Source organism: Kogia breviceps, chromosome 10, assembly GCF_026419965.1.
Source record: "Kogia breviceps isolate mKogBre1 chromosome 10, mKogBre1 haplotype 1, whole genome shotgun sequence".
Classification (NCBI taxonomy): domain Eukaryota; kingdom Metazoa; phylum Chordata; class Mammalia; order Artiodactyla; family Physeteridae; genus Kogia; species Kogia breviceps.
Genome location: NC_081319.1, coordinates 98,192,224 through 98,211,650, shown reverse-complemented (window position 1 = coordinate 98,211,650; position 19,427 = coordinate 98,192,224). Strand labels below are relative to the sequence as shown.

The 19,427-nt window shown below is 40.2% G+C and overlaps 1 protein-coding gene across 9 annotated transcripts in view; it reads left to right on the top strand.

Annotated features, from left to right (window-relative positions):
• The window catches only part of PHACTR1 (phosphatase and actin regulator 1), a 536,379-nt gene that overhangs the window by 20,379 nt on the left and 496,573 nt on the right, over positions 1 to 19,427 (top strand). For all 9 annotated transcript variants that reach the window (XM_067006755.1, XM_067006750.1, XM_067006751.1 and 6 more), the window contains one exon: positions 19,173 to 19,319. In XM_067006755.1, the coding sequence (XP_066862856.1) occupies positions 19,173 to 19,319 (147 nt within the window). The remainder of the gene's footprint in view (positions 1 to 19,172; positions 19,320 to 19,427) is intronic.

Below are 19,427 nucleotides of genomic sequence, written 5' to 3'. Positions count from 1 at the left end.
TCCAGGGTGGCTCGTGCAGATGGCGCCTGGCACAGGAGACCTCAGTTTCTTGCCCCGTGAGCCCCTCTTCATAGACTTCTTGGGTGTCCCTGTGACATTGTAGCTGGCTTCTCCCAAGACCCAAAGAGAAAGCAAGGCAGAAGCTGCAATGTATTTTATGATACGCCATCACTTCCACCATACTCTAATGGTCGCAGAGACCAACACTGATTGCATGTGGGATGGGATGACACAAGGGCGTGAATACCGAGTGTTGGGGGGTCACTGGGCCTCATCTTGGAGGCCGGCCATCGCAACATACAAGTTGTTATGGAAGCAGAAAAATCTCCAGAAACATAGAGAACAGGGTCGCCATACTTGAACAGGTGCTCCTGATATATCTCCTATCAGTTAAGTAGTTTTAAAATTAGGCACAATTTTACATAAACCACAATAGTAGTCCTTCTGGGGGAGAAGCCACTATGCATCGTTATGGTAGCTATGCAATAGTATTAAACAGTATTGCATTCATCTTTATCCAGGCATCAATTCAAGGGGAGCTAGGTATTCAAGCCTTAAAAGAAGAGTCAGAACAAAGTCAACGTTAGACCCGTATGGTTATAGGAAACAGGGCTGGACTGAATGCCCAGGCATGGAACCATCTCTTTGGGAAGCCACCACCTTTGGGGTACGACTGCACAAGTTGTGGCCTTCACAGTTCCATAATTCTATTTACATGGACTAGGGCATGAATGGTGCACAGCTACCCGAAGTTGCACAACGCCGAAGACCCACACTGGGGCCAGTAGGAACACTGAGGCGCTGGGACGTCGGGGAGCAGTGGTGAAAACTAGGCAGCCATCCCCGCGCGTTCGTGGACCCCGCAAAATTAGCCAGATAGAAAAAGCAATCAATACCACAACTGTGTAGCATGGACAGCTCCCTTAATTACAAGTTTAAGCGGAAAGAACTAAGATGTACCAATAACAATTCCTCAGATTCCTGGTTCTCTAGCAAAGCATGCATATGTACAGAAAAGAAAAAATCTCTCTCAGCAGCTACACACTAAATTTAGTTATAATAAAAAGCGCAAAAGACTTTTGGGTACGTTTGTGTTAAACCTAGTTAAGATATGCAGGTTACTGCTGCAATCTTGTTGGCTTCATATTGTAGTTAATAACATTCATTTTCGTTATTTGCATTTTGTATTTTCTACATGAATGATTTTCAGTAACATCACTCTAATTAGTGACATCATACTGGGTTTAATTGCAAGGTGTAAAGGTTCTTATATTTCTAACTCATGTTAGATATGCAAACAGTAACACATATACTTCATCTATACAGCCCAGATTCTTAATGTGTTTGACAATACTATACCAGAATCAATTTTTTAACAAAAATTCAAACACCTCTAGCATAAATGCAGAATCAATTACCCTTAAGATCAATACTGTATTTATCCGCAGCCTGTGGGGATGCCAGACAATGATAATTTTTCAGAAAGATTTAAAGCAAGATGGGACATCATCTCTAACCCTTGGAAACTTTTGTCAATAGAAAGAAATAAACATGTTTTTACTAGTACTTTAAAACTTTTATTGGAAATAATTTTAAACTTATGGAAAAGTTGCAAAAATAAAATAGTGCAAAATACTTATGTACCCTTTACTCAGATTTGCCTGTTGATATCATTTGACCTCATTTGATTATCATTTGCTGTTTCATCTCTAATGTCTCTTTATCTATCTATCTATCTATCGATAGATGGATCAATTGATCTATCCAGAGAGGAGTATAAAACTGTATATGTAAAGATAGGTAGAGACAGAGAGAGAGAGGAAGGGAGAGACAGAGACAGAGGAACAAGAGAGGAAGAGAGAGAATATCTGTGTTTTATAATAATGGATTATCATTCATTAGTGAACTTAATTTTTTTGTGTGCTCAAACTGTCCCAATGCAAGACCCTTCAAGCTGGCTCCTATGTTTTTGTAACATGCCTCCTTTATTTGGGGGGAATGCTGCCTTGTTTCTGGCATAACAAGAAGTCCACTGTCAACATTCTTTCTTTATTCCTTATATACATTTCCAATCTGGTTATTTTTCATTGGTTTTAATGGAGCACACACTGCTGGGAGCAGAATATCTAAAAGATTATGGTTGTAAGAGATAAATATGATGATAGGCTAAAAATAAGGCTGAAACAGAAACAAAACTTATAGAATTTCAATACAGTGGAAGGTTGGTATTCACAAAGGTGGCCCAAGACATTAAGAAATTATTTTAATTAATCAAATCAAGTCAAATTAAATTAAATCAATTGTTGTTAGTAGTGTGGTTTTATAATTGTTTGGTACTTAAATGCAATTATTCTCAATTTTATTTTGTATCTTAATAAGCTGGAAGCTTTTTTCACTGTCAAAAAAGAGCTTGATAATTTATTTTTAAATTGATAATGGTTCATATCAAATAAGTATGATATTCCACATACTATTATTTTCACCAAGAGGTATTTGTTTATAAGAATGATGTAACTATTTTATTCCCAAACGTGTAGCTGATGGTAGCTTGCAAATTTTTGTTAAAGTAAGCATAATTCTGTGAGCTGGAAGCTTTCTAAAATTTATTTTAAATGATATAAACATATGTAGAATGATGTACACAAATATAAAATGTATAACTTGATGAACTTTTACAAAAGTAACCACCTTTTCTAAAAGGTATAACCAGGGCTTCCCTGGTGGCGCAGTGGTTGAGAATCCGCCTGCCGATGCAGGAGACACGGGTTCGTGCCCTGGTCCGGGAAGATCCCACATGCCGCGGAGCAACTAAGCCCGTGAGCCATGGCCGCTGAGCCTGCGCGTCCGGAGCCTGTGCTACACAATGGGAGAAGCCCGCGTACAGGAAAAAAAAAAAAAAAAAAAAGAGTGTATGTTGTTGAATATATGAGCATACACATTTTTGTAGTGTTCTCTTGTTATCCTTTTAATGGATATAGGATCTATACTGATTATCCCTCTTTGATTCCTGATATTGGTGATTTGTACTTTCTCTATTTTTAACTTTGTTAACCTTGCTATAATTTAATCAATATTATTGGTTTTGTTTTTTTAACAATGAGCTTTTTTTTTCTTTTAACATCTTTATTGGAGTATAACTGCTTTACAATGGTGTGTTTAGTTTCTGCTGTATAACAAAGTGAATCAGTTATACATATACATATATCCCCATATCTCTTCCCTCTTGCATTTCCCTCCCTCCCACCCTCCCTATCCCACCCCTCTAGGTGGTCACAAAGCACCTAGCTGATCTCCCTGTGCTATGCAGCTGTTTCCCACTAGCTATCTATTCTACGTTTGGTAGTGTATATATGTCCATGCCACTCTCTCACTTTGTTCCATCTTACCCTTCCCCCTCCCCATATCCTCAAGTCTATTCTCTAGTAGTTCTGCGTCTTAATTCCCATCTTGCCCCTAGGTTCTTCATGACTTTTTTTTTTTCTTAGATTCCATATATATGTGTTAGCATAAGGTATTTGTTTTTCTCTTTCTGACTTACTTCACTCTGTATGACAGACTCCAGGTCCATCCACCTCACTACAAATAACTCAATTTCATTTCTTTTATGGCTGAGTAATATTCCATTGTATATATGTGCCACATCTTCTTTATCCATTCATCTGTTGATGGACACTTAGGTTGCTTCCATGTCCTGGCTATTGTAAATAGAGCTGCAATGAACATTGTGGTACATGACTCTTTTTGAATTATGGTTTTCTCAGGGTATATGCCCAGTAGTGGGATTGCTGGGTCATATGATAGTTCTATTTTTAGTTTTTTAAGGAACCTTCATACTGTTCTCCATAGTGGCTGTATCAATTTACATTTCCACCAACAGTGCAAGAGGGTTCCCTTTTCTCCACACCCTCTCCAGCATTTATTGTTTCTAGATTTTTTGATGATGACCGGTGTGAGATGATGTCACATTGTAGTTTTAATTTGCATTTCTCTAATGATTAGTGATGTTGAGCATTCTTTCATGTGTTTGTTGGCAATCTGTATATCTTCTTTGGAGAAATGTCTATTTAGGTCTTCTGCCCATTATTGGATTGGGTTGTTTGTTTTTTCGTTATTGAGTTGCATGAGTTGCTTGTAAATTTTGGAGATTAATCCTTTGTCGGTTGCTTCATTTGCAAATATTTTCTCCCACTCTGAGGGTCGTCTTTTTGTCTGGTTTATGGTTTCCTTTGCTGTGCAAAAGCTTTGAAGTTTCATTAGGTCCCATTTGTTTATTTTTGTCTTTATTTCCCTTTCTCTAGGAGATGGGTCAAAAAGGATCTTGCTGTGATTTATGTCAGAGAGTGTTCTGCCTATGTTTTCCTCTAAGAATTTGATAGTGTCTAACCTTACATTTAGGTCTTTAATCCATTTTGAGTTTATTTTTGTGTATGGTATTAGGAAGTGTTCTAATTTCATTCTTTTACATGTAGCTGTCCAGTTTTCCCAGCACCACTTATTGAAGAGGCTGTCTTTTCTCCACTGTATATTATTGCCTCCTTTATCAAAGATGAGGTGACCATATGTGTGTGGGCTTATCTCTGGGCTTTCCATCCTGTTCCATTGATCTATATTTCTGTTTTTGTGTCAGTACCATACTGCCTGTATTACTGTATTGTCTGAGTATTGTCTGAAGTACAGGAGCCTGATTCTTCCAGCTCCATTTTTCTTTCTCAAGATTGCTTTGGGGCTTCCCAGGTGGCGCAGTGGTTGAGAGTCCACCTGCCGATGCAGGGGACACGGGTTCGTGCCCCGGTCCAGGAAGATCCCACATGCCACGGAGTAGCTGGGCCCGTGAGCCATGGCTGCTGAGCCTGCGCGTCCAGAGCCTGTGCTCCGCAACGGGAGAGGCCACAACAGTGAGAGGCCTGTGTACCGCAAAAACAAACAAACAAACAAAAAAAGATTGCTTTGGCTATTCGGGGTCTTTTGTGTTTCCACAAAAATTTTGAAATTTTTTGTTCAAGTTCTGTCAAAAATGCCAGTGGTAGTTTGATAGGGATTGCATTGAATCTGTAGATTGCTTTGGGAAGTATAGTCATTTTCACATTGTTGATTCTTCCAATCCAAGAACATGGTATATCTCTCCATCTATTTGTATCATCTTTAATTTCTTTCATCAGTGTCTTATAACTTTCTGCATACAGGTCTTTTGTCTCCTTAGGTAAGTTTATTCCTAGATATTTTATTCTTTTAGTTGCAATGGTAGATGGGAGTGTTTTCTTAATTTCACCTTCAGATTTTTCATCAGTAGTGTATAGAAATGCAAGAGATTTCTGTGCATTAATTTTGTATCCTGCTACTTTACCAAATTCATTGATTAGCTCTAGTAGTTTTCTGGTAGCATCTTTAGGATTCTCTTTTTATAGTATCATGTCATCTGCAAACAGTGACAGCTTTACTTCTTCTTTTCCTATTTGGATTCCTTTTATTTCTTTTTCTTCTCTGATTGCTGTGGCTAAAACTTCCAAAACTATGTTGAATAATAGTGGTGAGAGTGGGCAACTTTGTCTTCTTCCTGATCTTAGTGGAAATGGTTTCAGTTTTTTACCATTGAGGACAATGTTGGCTGTGGGTTTGTCATATGTGGCCTTTATTATGTTGAGGTAAGCTCCCTCTCTGCCTACTTTCTGGAGAGTTATAATCATAAATCAGTGTTGAACTTTGTTGAAAGCTTTCTCTGCATCTATTGAGATGATCATATCTTTTCTCTCGTTCAATTTGTTAATATGGTATATCACATCGATTTGCGTATATTGAAGAATCCTTGCATTCCTGGGATAAATCCCACTTGATCATGGTGTACAATCCTTTTAATGTGCTGTTGGATTCTGTTTGCTAGTATTTTGTTGAGGATTTTTGCATCTGTTTTCATCAGTGATATTAGCCTGTAGTTTTCTTTCTTTGTGACATCTTTGTCTGGTTTTGGTATCAGGGTGATGGTGACTTCATAGAATGAGTTTGGGAGTGTTCCTCCCTCTGCTATATTTTGGAAGGGTTTGAGAAGAATAGGTGTCAGCTCTTCTCTAAATGTTTGATAGAATTTGCCTGTGAAGCCATCTGGTCCTGGGCTTTTGTTCGTTGGAAGATTTTTCATCACAGTTTCAATTTCAGTGCTTGTGATTGGTCTGTTCATGTTTTCTATTTCTTCCTGGTTCAGTCTTGGAAGGTTGTGCATTTCTAAGAATTTGTCCATTTCTTCAAAGTTGTCCATTTTATTGGCATATAGTTACTTGTAGTAATCTCTCAAGATCCTTTGTATTTCTGCAGTGTCAGTTGTTACTTCTCTTTTTTCATTTCTAATTCTCTTGATTTGAGTCTTCTCCCTTTTTTCTTGATGAGTCTGGCTAATGGTTTATCAATTTTGTTTATCTTCTCAAAGAACCAGATTTTAGTTTTGTTGATCTTTGCTATCATTTCCTTCATTTCCTCTTCATTTATTTCTGATCTGATCTTTATGATTTCTTTCCTTCCACTAACTTTGGGGTTTTTTTGTTCTTTTTTCTCTAATTGCTTTAGGTGTAAGGTTAGGTTGTTTATTTCAGATGTTTCTTGTTTCTTAAGGTAGGATTGTATTGCTATAAACTTCCCTCTTAGAACTGCTTTTGCTGCATCCCATAGGTTTTGGGTCATCGTGTTTTCATTGTCATTTGTTTCTAAGTATTTTTTGATTTCCTCTTTCATTTCTTCAGTGATCTCTTGGTTATTAAGTAGTGTATTGTTTAGCCTTCATGTGTTTGTATTTTTTTACAGATTTTTTCTTGTAATTGATATCTAGTCTCATAGCATTGTGGTCAGAAAAGATACTTGATACGATTTCAATTTTCTGAAATTTACCAAGGCTTGCCTTGTGACCCACAATATGATCTGTCCTGGAGAGTGTTCCATGAACACTTGACAAGAAAGTGTATTCTGTTGTTTCTGGATGGAATGTCCTATAAATATCAATTAAGTCCTTCTTTTTAAATGTATCATTTAAAGCTTGTGTTTCCTTATTTTCATTTTGGATGATCTGTCTATTGTTTTTTTTGTTTGTTGGTTTGTTTGTTTTTTGTATGCGGGCCTCTCACTGTTGTGGCCTCTCCCGTTGCGGAGCACAGGCTCTGGACGCGCAGGCTCAGCGGCCACGGCTCACGGGCCCAGCCGCTCCACGGCATGTGGGATCTTCCCGGACCGGGGCACGAACCCGCGTCCCCTGCATCGGCAGGCGGACTCTCAACCACTGAGCCACCAGGGAAGCCTCTGATCTGTCTATTGTTGAAAGTGGGGTGTTACAGTCCCGTACTATGATTGTGTTACTGTTGATTTCCCCTTTTATGGCTGTTAGTATTTGCCTTATGTATTGCAGTGCTCCTATGTTGGGTGCATATATATTTACACTTGTTATATCTTCTTGGATTGATCCCTGGATCATTATGTACTGTCCTTGTCTCTTGCAATAGTCTTTGTTTTAAAGTCTATTTTGTCTGATATGAGAATTGCTACTCCAGCTTTCTTTTGATTTCCATTTGCATGGAATATCTTTTTCCATCCCCTCAGTTTCAGTCTGTATGTGTCCCTAGGTCTGAAGTGGGTCTCTTGTAGACAGCATATATATGGGTCTTGTTTTTGTATCCATTCAGCCAGTCTTTGTCTTTTGGTTGGAGCATTTAATCCATTTATATTTAAGGTAATTATCGATATATATGTTCCTACCATTTTCTTAATTGTTTTGGGTTTGTTATTGTAGGTCTTTTCCTTCTCTTGTGTTTCCTTCCTAGAGAAGTTTCTTTAGCATTTGTTGTATAGGTGGTTTGATGGTGCTGAATTCTCTTAGCCTTTGCTTGTCTGTAAAAGTTTTAATTTCTCCATCAAATCTGAATGAGATCCTTGATGGGTAGAGTAGTCATGGTTGTAGGTTTTTCCTTTTCCTCACTTTAAATATGTCCTGCCACTCCCTTCTGGCTTGCAGAGTTTCTGCTGAAAGATCAGCTGTTAACCTTATGGGTATTCCCTTGTATGTTATTTTTCCCTTGCTGCTTTTAATATTTTTTCTTTGTATTTAATTTTTGATAGTTTGATTAATATGTGTCTTGACATGTTTCTCCTTGGATTTATCCTGTATGGAACTCTCTGTGCTTCCTGGACTTGATTAACTATTTCCTTTCCCATATTAGGGAAGTTTTCAACTATAATCTCTTCAAATATTTTCTCAGTCCCTTTCTCTTTCTCTTCTTCTTCTGGGATCTCTATAATTCGAATGTTGGTGCATTTAATGTTGTCCCAGAGGTCTCTGAGACTCTCCTCAATTCTTTTCATTCTTTTTTCTTTAGTCTGCTCTGCAGTAGTTATTTCCACTATTTTATCTTCCAGGTCACTTATCCATTCTTCTGCCTCAGTTATTCTGCTATTGATCACTTCTAGAGAATTTTTAATTTCATTAATTGTGTTGTTCATCACTGTTTGTTTGCTCTTTAGTTCTTCTAGGTCCCTGTTAAAAGTTTCTTGTATTTTCTCCATTCTATTTCCAAGATTTTGGATATCTTTACTATCATTATTCTGAATTCTTTTTCAGGTAGACTACCTGTTTCCTCTTCATTTGTTAGGTCTGGTGGGTTTTTGCCTTGCTCCTTCATCTGCTGTGTGTTTCTCTCTCTTCTCATTTTGCTTAACTTACTGTGTTTGGGGTCTCCTTTTCACAGGATGCAGGTTCGTAGCTCCTGTTGTTTTTGGTGTCTGCCCCCAGTGGCTTAGGTTGGTTCAGTGGGTTGTGTAGGCTTCCTGGTAGAGGGGACTGGTGCCTGTGTTCTGGTGGATGAGGCTGGATCTTGTCTTTCTGGGGGGAGGACTGCATCCGGTGGTGTGTTTTGAGGTGTCTGTGGCCTTATGATTTTAGGCAGCCTCTCTGCTAATGGGTGAGGTTGTGTTCCTGTCTTTTTTTTTTTTTTTTTTTTTGTGGTACGCGGGCCTCTCACCACCGTGGCCTCTCCCGTTGCGGAGCTCAGGCTCCGGACGTGCAGGCTCAGCGGCCATGGCTCACAGGCCCAGCCGCCCCGCGGCATGCGGGATCCTCCCGGACCGGGGCACAAACCCGTATCCCCTGCATCGGCAGGCGGATTCTCAACCACTGCGCCACCAGGGAAGCCCTGTGTTCCTGTCTTGCTACTTGTTTGGCATAGGGTGTCCAGCTCTGTATCTTGCTGGTCATTGAGTGGAGCTGGGTCTTGGCATTGAGATGGAGATCTCTGGGAGATTTTTGCCATTTGATATTACATGGAGTTGGGAGGTTGGTCCACAAGAGTAAGGACCAATGTCCTGAACTTGGCTCTCCCATCTCAGAGGCACAGCCCTGACGCCCGGCTGGAGCACCAAGAGCCTGTCATCCACAAGGCTCAGAATAAGAGGGAGAAAAAAAAGAGAAGGAAAGAAAGAAGGAGATAAAATAAAATTTAAAAGTTATTAAAATAAAAAATAATTATTAAAAAGTTTTTTAAGTAATAATAAAAAAAAGAAAGACGAGAGCAACCAAACAAAAAAACAAATCCACCAATGATAACAAGCTCTAAAAACTACACCAAAAAAAAAAAAAAAAAGGCAGACAGAACTCTAGGACAAATGTTAAAAGCAAAGCTATACAGACAAAATCACACACAGAAGCATATGCATACATACTCACAAAAAGAGAAAAAGGGGAAAAAAGTATATATATATATATATATATATATATATATATATATATATATATATATCCTTGCTCCCAAATTCCACCTCCTCAATTTGGGGCTATTCGTTGTCTATTCAGGTTTTCCACAGATGCAGGGTACATCAGGTTTATTGTGGAGCTTTAATCTGCCACTTCTGAGGCTGCTGGGAGAGATTTCCCTTCTTTGTTCACACAGCTCCCGGGGTTCAGCTTTGGATTTGGCCCCATCTCTGCGTGTAGGTCACCTGAGGGCATCTGTTCTTCGCTCAGACAGGACGGGGTTAAAGGAGCAGCTGATTCGGGGGCTCTGGCCCACTCAGGCTGGGGGTCAGAGGGGTATGGAATGTGGGGTAAGCCTGTAGCCGCAGAGGCCAGCATGATGTTGCACCAGCCTGAGGCGCGCCGTGCGTTCTCCCAGGGAAGTTGTCCCTGGATCCCAGGACCCTGGCAGTGGCAGGCTGCACAGGCTCCTGGGAGCGGAGGTGTGGAGAGTGGCCTGTGCTCGCACACAGGCTTCTTGGTGGCGGCGGCAGCAGCCTTAGCGTCCCATGCCCGTCTCTGAGGTCTGCGCTGATAGCCGTAGCTCACATCCGTCTCTGGAGCTCCTTTAAGTGGTGCTCTGAATCCCCTCTCCTTGTGCACCAGGAAGCAAAGAGGCAAAAAATGTCTCTTGCCTCTTCAGCAGCTCCAGACCTTTTCCCGGACTCCCTCCCGGCCAGCCGTGGCGCACTAACCCCTTCAGGCTGTGTTCACGCAGCCAACACCAGTCCTCTCCCTACGATCCTACTGAAGCCCGAGCCTCAGCTCCCAGCCCCCACCCGTCCCGGCGGGTGAGCAGTTGAACCTCTCGGGCTGGTGAGTGCTGGTTGGCACCAGTCCTCTGTGCGAGAATCTCTCCGCTTTGCCCTCCGCACCCCTGTGGCCTCACTCTCCTCTGTGGCTCCGAAGCTCCCCACCTCCGCCACCCGCAGTCTTCTCCCACGAAGGGGCTTCCTAGTGTGTGGAAACCTTTCCTCCTTCACAGCTCCCTACCTCCCACTGGTGCAGGGCCCGTCCCTATTCTTTTGTCTCTGTTTTTTCTTTTTTCTTTTGCTCTACCCATGTATGTGGGGAGTTTCTTGCCTTTTGGGAGGTCTGAGGTCTTCTGCCAGCGTTCAGTGGGTGTTCTGTAGGAGTTGTTCCACATACAGATGTGTTTCTGATGTATCTGTGGGGAGGAAGGTGATCTCCAAGTCTTACTCTTCCGCCATCTTGAAGCTCCTCAATAATGAGCTTTTTGTTTTATTTATTTTTCTGTTGTCTTTATGTTTTCAATTTCATTGACTTCTGCTTTTATCTTTATTAGTTCCTTCCTTCTCCTTGCTTTAGATTATTTTTCCCTTCTCTTTCTAAGTTCCTGAGTTAGGAAATTAGATAATTGATTTGAGACCTGTACTCTTCTCTAATATAAATGCTTAGAACTATAAACTACCCTATTAACACTGTTTTATCTGCATCCCACATATTTTGGTATGTTGCATTTTTAATTGTCTAGCGATGAAAAGAAGTTTTTAATTTTAATAGCACCAAAATATCTACTTAGGCTTTTATGGTTAGTGCTTTTCATGTCCTGTTTAAAAATCTTTGCTGATGTGATAAAATATTTTTCTCTTAAAAATTTTTCTTCTAGCAACTTTATTGTTTACCTCTTACATTTAGATCCATGATCCATTTGGAATTGAATTTTGTGTATGCTGTGAGGAAGGGATCAAAGTTTATTTTCTTCCCCTATATGTATATTCAAGTGATGGAGCATTATTTATTGAAAAGTCCCTGTTTTCCCCCACAATACTGCAGTGGGACTTTTGTCACAGTCAGGTGACTATTTATATATTGGTCTATTTTTAGATTCTCTTCCATTGGCCCATTTATAGTAGTCCACCCTTATTTGTGGGGGATATATTCCAAGCCCCCCAGTGGATGCCTGAAACCTTGGATAGTACTGAACCCTATATATACTGTTTTTTCCTATATATTCATACCTATATTAAAGTTTAATTTATAAATTAGGCACAGTAAGAGATTAAAAACATTAACTAATAATAAAAGAGAGCAATTATAACAATAGACTGTAATAAAATTTATGTGAATGTGATCTATCTCTCTGTATTTCAAAATACCTTACTGTACAAATTTAATGCCTTTTCCATCTTAATTAAGCATTTATCACACACTATGGCTGGAACTTATTCAGTCTGAGGTAAAGCAGCAAAACTATCACAAATTGTTTTTTCCTTCACAATTTAAAGGATGGAAGATTTGTCCTTTCTGTCAATCTTAGCAACCTCAGCATATAATCTTTTTCCTTCCTTATTAAGTCAAGAACATTCACCTTTTCACTTGAAGGAAGCACTTTATGGCTCCTCTTTGGCATATCCAAATTGCCAGCAACACTACTCTTGAATGTTGGGTCCATTATTAAGTAAAATAAGGGTTACCTGAACACAAGCACTGCAGTGCTGCAACAGTAGATCTGATAACTGAGGTGGCCACTAAGTGACTAAGATTGGGATATGCTGGACAAAGGGATGTTTCATATCCTGGCCTGGACAGAATGGGAGGGCACAAGCTTTCACCATGCTACTCAGAACAGCATGCGATTTAAAACTTATGAATTGTTTATTTCTGGAATTTTTCATTTAATATTTTCAGCCTGCAATTGGTCACTGGTAACTAAAACCCAGAAAGCAAAACCACAGATAAGGGGGGACTACTGTATCTTACTTTGTTTTTGAATTCTGTACCTTTATAATGTCTTGGTATCTTCTACTATAAATAGTCCAGTTATTTTTTAATTTGTCAAGACTGTCCTGACTAGTCTTGGCCCTTTGCATTTTCATATATATTTTAAAATCAGCTTGTCAAATTGAAAAAAAAAAAGTTGGGATTGTGATTGGAGTTTCATTGACTCTGTAGATCAATTTGAAGAGACTGATGCCTTAACAGTAGTGGGTCTTTCAGTCTGTGAGCATGAGCATGGTATATTCACCCCACTCCCCATTTACTTAGGTCTTGTTAATTTCCTTCAGGAATTTTTTTGTAGGTTTTCATGTAGAAGTCTTGCTCACCAACTGTTAGATTTATTCATAGATATTTGATGGTTTTGATGCTATTGTAAATGGTCCTTTTAAAATTACATGTTCTATTTTGCTAGTATATAGAAACAAATCATTATTTTATGCTGCTATTCTATCCAGTGATGCTGTAAAATTCACTTATTATTTATAATAGTCCAGATCCTTATGGATTATGTACATATACAATCATAACATATATGTCTAATCACAATTTTATTGTATTTTTGCTTTCCAGTTATTATACTTTTAAATTTCTTTTACTTACTTTATTGCCCCGGCCAAGTCCTCCAGTATAATATTGAACACAAGTGATGAGAGTGGACATAGTTAAGAATATTTTGAAAATCTAGGTACCCAGGTCTCATCCCCTCAAAATTCCAAAGATCCAGGATGGGAGCCTGAAAAATGTACATTTTAACAAGTATTCCAAGTGATATTGATGTAGAGATGTCCTAGAAGCACACTTTGAGTAATATTTTTAAAGGATAAGCTTCGCTCACCTGAAGAGTTGGTCAGGATGAAATATTACACTCTTCTTTCTTCCTCCCCTCCCCATCTCCATCCTCTTCCATGCCGGTGATGGATGTATAAAACGTTATTTTTTGAGCCCCTTATTGTGCTGCTTCTCTTTTTCTGACTCTAGCTCTGGATATAACATGCATATAAGTGTATTTAGTGTTAAAATATTGACTGGCTTTAGGGAAAAAAAAAAAAAGAAAACAGAAAGAAACAAAAATGGCCCTTATCCTGAGTCAGGAATCACATTCAAAAAGAGCAATCTTAAAAAACAAAAACAAAAAACGAACAAACAAAAAAACCCACTGTATTTGGAAGTTGTTGAGGTCATGGTTGAATTCAATCCTTTCTATACACACACCCACATCCACGCATCCACACACACGCAAACCACCAACAATCATATGGGTGTTGCCACCTGATGCAAACAGTATGAGGAAAGAGAAACAGATTCTAAAGGATGTATAGTTACATAAAACAGAGTTGAACAATATGAAATCACTTGAGAGAAGTATGGATACCATGTGGTTTCCTAAATATAATTGGTTACAAATCAAAGGAACAATGTATTTTCTTAGATTAAGAGACAAAATATGCCATGGATATTTATGGAAAGAAGTAGAGATACAAGAATAGCTGTAAATACTTATAGAGTATTAGAGTTCGGTAGGGCCCTAAGGTCATGTTGTCTGATGCTTACATTTTTTTCCTTCCAGTTTTATTGAGATATATACAGCACTGTATAAGTTTAAGGTGCACAGCATAATGATTTGACTTTATTCATCATGAAATGATGACCACAATAAGTATAGTGAACATCCATCATCTCATATAGATACAAAGTAAAAAGAAATATATTTTACCTTGTGAGGAGAACTCTTAGCACTTACTTCTTAACAACTTTCATATATGAGATACAGCAGTGTTAATTATATTTATCCTGTTGTATATTACATCCCTAGTACTTATTTATCTAATAACCTGAAGTGTGTACCATTTGACCACCTTCATCCAATTCCCTCTCCCACTCCCACCTCTGGTAACCACAAATCTGATCTCTTTTTCTATGAGTTCATTTGTTTGTTTATTTTTGAAGTATAATTAACCTACAACACTATGTTAGTTCCTGATGCATGACATAGTGATTCCATATTTCTATACATTTCAAATTGGTCACCACTGATAAGTCTAGTTACAATATGTCACCATACAAAGATATTACATAGTTACTTACTATATTCCCCACAATGTACATATCTTACCCATGATTCATTTATTTTGTGACTGGAAGTTTATACCTCTTAATCTCCCTCACCCATTTCTCTCACTCCCCAATCCCTTCTCCCAGCAACTACCAGTCTGTTCTCAGCATCTACAACTCCACTTCCATTTTGTTATGTTTGTTCATTTGTTCTTCATATAAGTGTGATCACATGGTATCTGTCCTTCTCCATCCCGTCCAGGTCCATCCATGTTGTCACAAATGGCAAGACCTCATTCTTTTTTATGGTTGAGTAATATTCCACTGAATATATATACCACATTTTCTCTATCCATTCATCCATTGATGGGCACCCAGGTTGTTTCCATATCCTTGACACTGTAAACAGTGCTGCAATGAACATAGAGTTGGACATATCTCCCCAGATCCACACTTTTGTTTTCTTTGGACAAATACCCAGGAGTAGAATTGCTGTATTGCATGGTAGTTCTATTTCCAACTTTCTGAGGAACCTCCACACTGTTTTCCGCATCCTTGACAACACCTGCTATTTGCTGTCTCCCCAATAAAAGCCATTCTGACAGGCATGAAGTGACATCCCACTGTGGTTTCAACTTGCATTTCCCTAATGATTGGTGATATTGAGCATCTTTTTATGGGCCTGCTGGACATTTGGATGTCTTCTTTGGAAAAATGTCTATTTTACATCCTCTGCTCATTTTTTAATTGAGTTGATTTTTTTTTATGTTGAGTTGTATGAGTGCTTTGTATATTTGGGATATTAACTCTTTATCAGATATATCATTTGCAAATATCTTCTCCCATTCAGTAGGCAGCCTTTTCATTTTGTTGATAGTTTCCTTCACTGTGCAAAAGCTTTTTAGTTTGGTGCTGTCCCATATATTTATTTTTGCTTTTGTTTCCCTTGCCTCAGGAGACATATCAAAAAAATATTGCTAAGACTGTTGTCATTGGGCATACTTCCTATGTTTTCTTCTAGGAGTTTTATGGTTTCAGGTCTTATATTTAAGTCTTTAATCCGTTCGGAGTTTTGGGGGTTTTGTTTTCTGTTTTTGTTTTTGTATATGGTGTGAGAAAGTAGTCCAGTTTGATTCTTTTGCAGGTAGCCATCCAGTTTTCCCAACACCACTGATTAAAGAGGCTGTCTTTTCCCCATTGTGTATTCTTGCCTCTTTTGTCATGGATTCATTGACTGTATAAGCATGGGTTCATTTCTGGGTGCTCTATTCTGTTCCTACTACCTATGTGTCTGCTTTTGTGTCACATCTGTCTAGCTGAAGGGACAGGGTGACTTACCCAGTGGTACTTGGTGAGGTAGTGGTAGGACTGGGAGCAGCCTCCACCAGCCCTGATTCCCACCCCAGGGCTCTTCCCCTGAGGTTACTTAGTCCGATATTTTATGACAAGAGGTCATATATATGAAAGGAATCCAAGAATAAAGAATGTGGAAACATTGGGACAAGCCCACAAGAGTAAAAACTTCATAAAGGAGTGAATCCTTCATACAGGATAAGAGTGAGATACATGATCTGGGATTGACTTTGTAGGGGAATTATAAAAAACTAAGAAATATGGGAGAGAAAATAAGAGGTAAAGTGGAAAGATAATGGGAAAACGTAGATGAGACAAAGAAGACAGTAAATTATGGAAGCCAAAAACATGGAAGGTAATAGAAATGAAAATATCATAAAATAATTCAAGAACATGGGGATAGATGTAGTATTTTTATGTCTCTTTTGCAAAAATATATCTAGAATTATTTTAATAGTAATAGTCCATATGAAAGAGATAATATGAAAGTACATTTAAACTCTTTTGAAGAAATGTAAACCTAAAATTGTAGCATTATTAGTTCCTAATCCTCTAAAATGTTGAATGAATAAGAAACAGAAATTCAAATATTTATTTCTCTATATGAAGAACCATTATTATGTAATATCAAAGAAACAGAGAGAAAGCTAAGACTAGGTATTCCTTCAGATGACTTTATTGTTTTTTTTTTTAAAGACATGGCTGATGAATGAAAATACAAGGGGCTGGGGAATCCCAAACAATTTGAACAATCAAATAGCACTGCATTAATTCAAAGAGAGGTATAGTTTATACAGTATTCAGAACTGTTGGAGTTTATCTCCCTACTTTTGCACGTCCTTAAGAGCTTGCACCTAAACGTTAAAATCACATTGGTTTGCAGCCTGATTAATCATCGAAAAGCATTAACCTTCATGGTTCATTTGATGAGCCAAATACCTCTGTTGTTCCTCCTGGGATAGGAGGCATCCATTTAAAATCTATGTTTAACAGAGATAAATGGGAAATAATAAGGAGCAAATATCGTAGAAAATGAATTTAAAATATGGATAGTCAACCAAATATATCTACTTAGCAAATCAATATACTGGTTAAAGACAGGATCTGAAGTCAGGCATGGATTTGGTCCCCAGTTTAGCTACTCATTTACTCATTAGTTACATAACCCTCCTTCACTCCTTTTTTCCTATTCTCTCCTTCCTTGCTCCCTTGCTTTCTCCCTCTCCTCTCTTTTTCTATTAAAAGAATATCTATTGAGCATTTACTATGTACTGGATTCATGCCACAGACTAGTGGGCCAGTTATCTTACATTCCTGAGGGAGAACATGGACAGTTTATGGGGAAGAAATTCGTGGTGTACAAAACAAGGAAAGGTAGAGATGCAGAAATGAGTCAGGCTTCTTTGGACAACTCTGAACAGACTGTAGGGAAATAATGAGAGGAATTTGGAAAGCCCGATGGAAGTCAGGTCATAAAGGGCCCTGAATGCCAGGATATGCATTTTCAAATTAACATGCAGGGAACCGGCTATTAGAAATCTAGTGATTAGGAAGTTAGTCTAGTACAGGGAGGCCAAAGGAGGAGATTATTTCAAGAAGGATAGATTACTCAAGAAAGAAATGGACTTAACTGTTGAAAGGATGCTGATGACGTTTAAAGTAACTTTGACTGAGTGATGGGGATAAAAAGTAGTGGTAGGGATGCAAGGAGGGGATTAAGAGTGAAAAAAATGCAGCCTATGGGGCCAAGAGTTCCACAGGAAGGGTAAACAGAATGGGAGAGAAATAGTACGGTAGAGATCGAGGAAGCAGCAAGGATGGGTAGATGGAGAGTTACCACCTATGTGTGAAGTAAGAGACCAGAGTAAAGAGACTGAAGATTCTAGGGCAGGTGCAAGGATACAGGGTGAGAATTAGAAATGACAGGTGAAATGGAGAGGGAAGTCTTGCAGAGCTGAAGCAGCACTTCATCCTCGGAGACCGAAGGGCATGAATTGACACTGAGATTTCCTTTGTAGCAGGGAGGGAATCAAGGTAACATTTATCTGTGTACTCCAGGTGGGCTCTTACTAGAAAGAAATGTGGCAACATCAGGCCACAAAAAGACGTGTCTGAAGCTGCCCGAAGACAGACATCAAAGAGCTGAGCCCATCAATAGGTTCAGCAGGACCAGCGAACCATTCTGACTCACACTCCAGAAACCTTTCTAGGTTTGGCTGCTGTATAACATGGGAAGGTTGCAGTGCAAACATTCAGAGAAATGTAAGGTGCCCTTGACCTTCACCCTCTCCTTCAGAAACAATGGTAGCGAGTTATAGAGATTACAGGTCCAATCCAAAGACGATTATTGATGCTCTAAATCGCCAAATAAGAAGTTGAATGGGTACTTCCCTATCGATAAACATATCCTAGAAACCCGTGGGGGTAAGAAAGCCACTCAGTTCTGCATGAGAATATGTCTAGTCTACATTCAGAATATCAACTCTAGAAACTACTGCCAAACTGCCTCCAAAGTTATATACACTTCCCCTCTGTCCTCCACCTCTAGGGCTCAACGGGGGCCTGCAAGAGAGCTTCCAGGGAGCCCAGATCTGGTTCCATCTCTAGTTGAGCTCCAGGTTGGGGAACAGGGAGAAGAGGGGTACTCGATATAGCGTGCTCTCTTCCATGACCAGCTGGGCCTAGGCTAGCACCCCCAGGAATAATAACTCACCCAAGGAAAGCTGAAGCTGGGCCATCTGGTCGGCCCTCCTCAGCCCAGAGAACCCTGTGGGTTAAGGAGACCCTCGTGTGCACTTGAAAAGCAAGCGGAGTAAGTGCATTTGGCGGGAGAGGGCACAGTGCTGACCGGGCATCCTTGCTTTGGAGTCTTCCCTTTCGCATCAGCCTACCTGTGCCAAGAGCTGAAAAACTGGGGCTGCGGGCAGGAGGCGGGGTGTCCGTCCGGAGCACTGGCCCGTTGGCCCCATGGCCGAGCGGAGTCTGGGGGAGCCCTGAGCGCAGGCCGGGCTAGGCTGATCCCTGGTCCAGTCCGCAAATCCTTAACGGGTTTTCTTTCTCTCCCCTCACCCTTCTCTCTCCTTCGCTCTCTTTCTTTCTCTCTCCCTCTTCTTTCCTTTCCCCTCTCTTTCCCCCCTCCCTCCCCGCCCCCATCCCTTCCTCTCCCATCCCCCTCTGCCCTCCCCCGTGCCCCGGGGGTGAGCCTCTTCCTTCCCCTCCTCCCCGTGTTCCGCCCCTCCCTCCCTCTCCATCTCCGTGTCCCTCTCAGCGCGCCGGGCCACCCTGCTCCTGCCTCCCACATTAATGGCGGCATCTTCGGAGGACGACGTCGACCGGCGGCCCATCAGAAGAGTCCGCTCCAAGAGCGACACCCCGTACCTCGCCGAGGCCAGGATCTCCTTCAACCTGGGGGCAGGTGAGGACGAAGCTCTTGCCTTGCTCTCCGCGCGCCGCCGCTGCCTCCCCTGCTCCCCGGCTGGCTCAGCCCCCAGCCCCTGCTTGGGTCCCCCCACCTCGCGGCCGT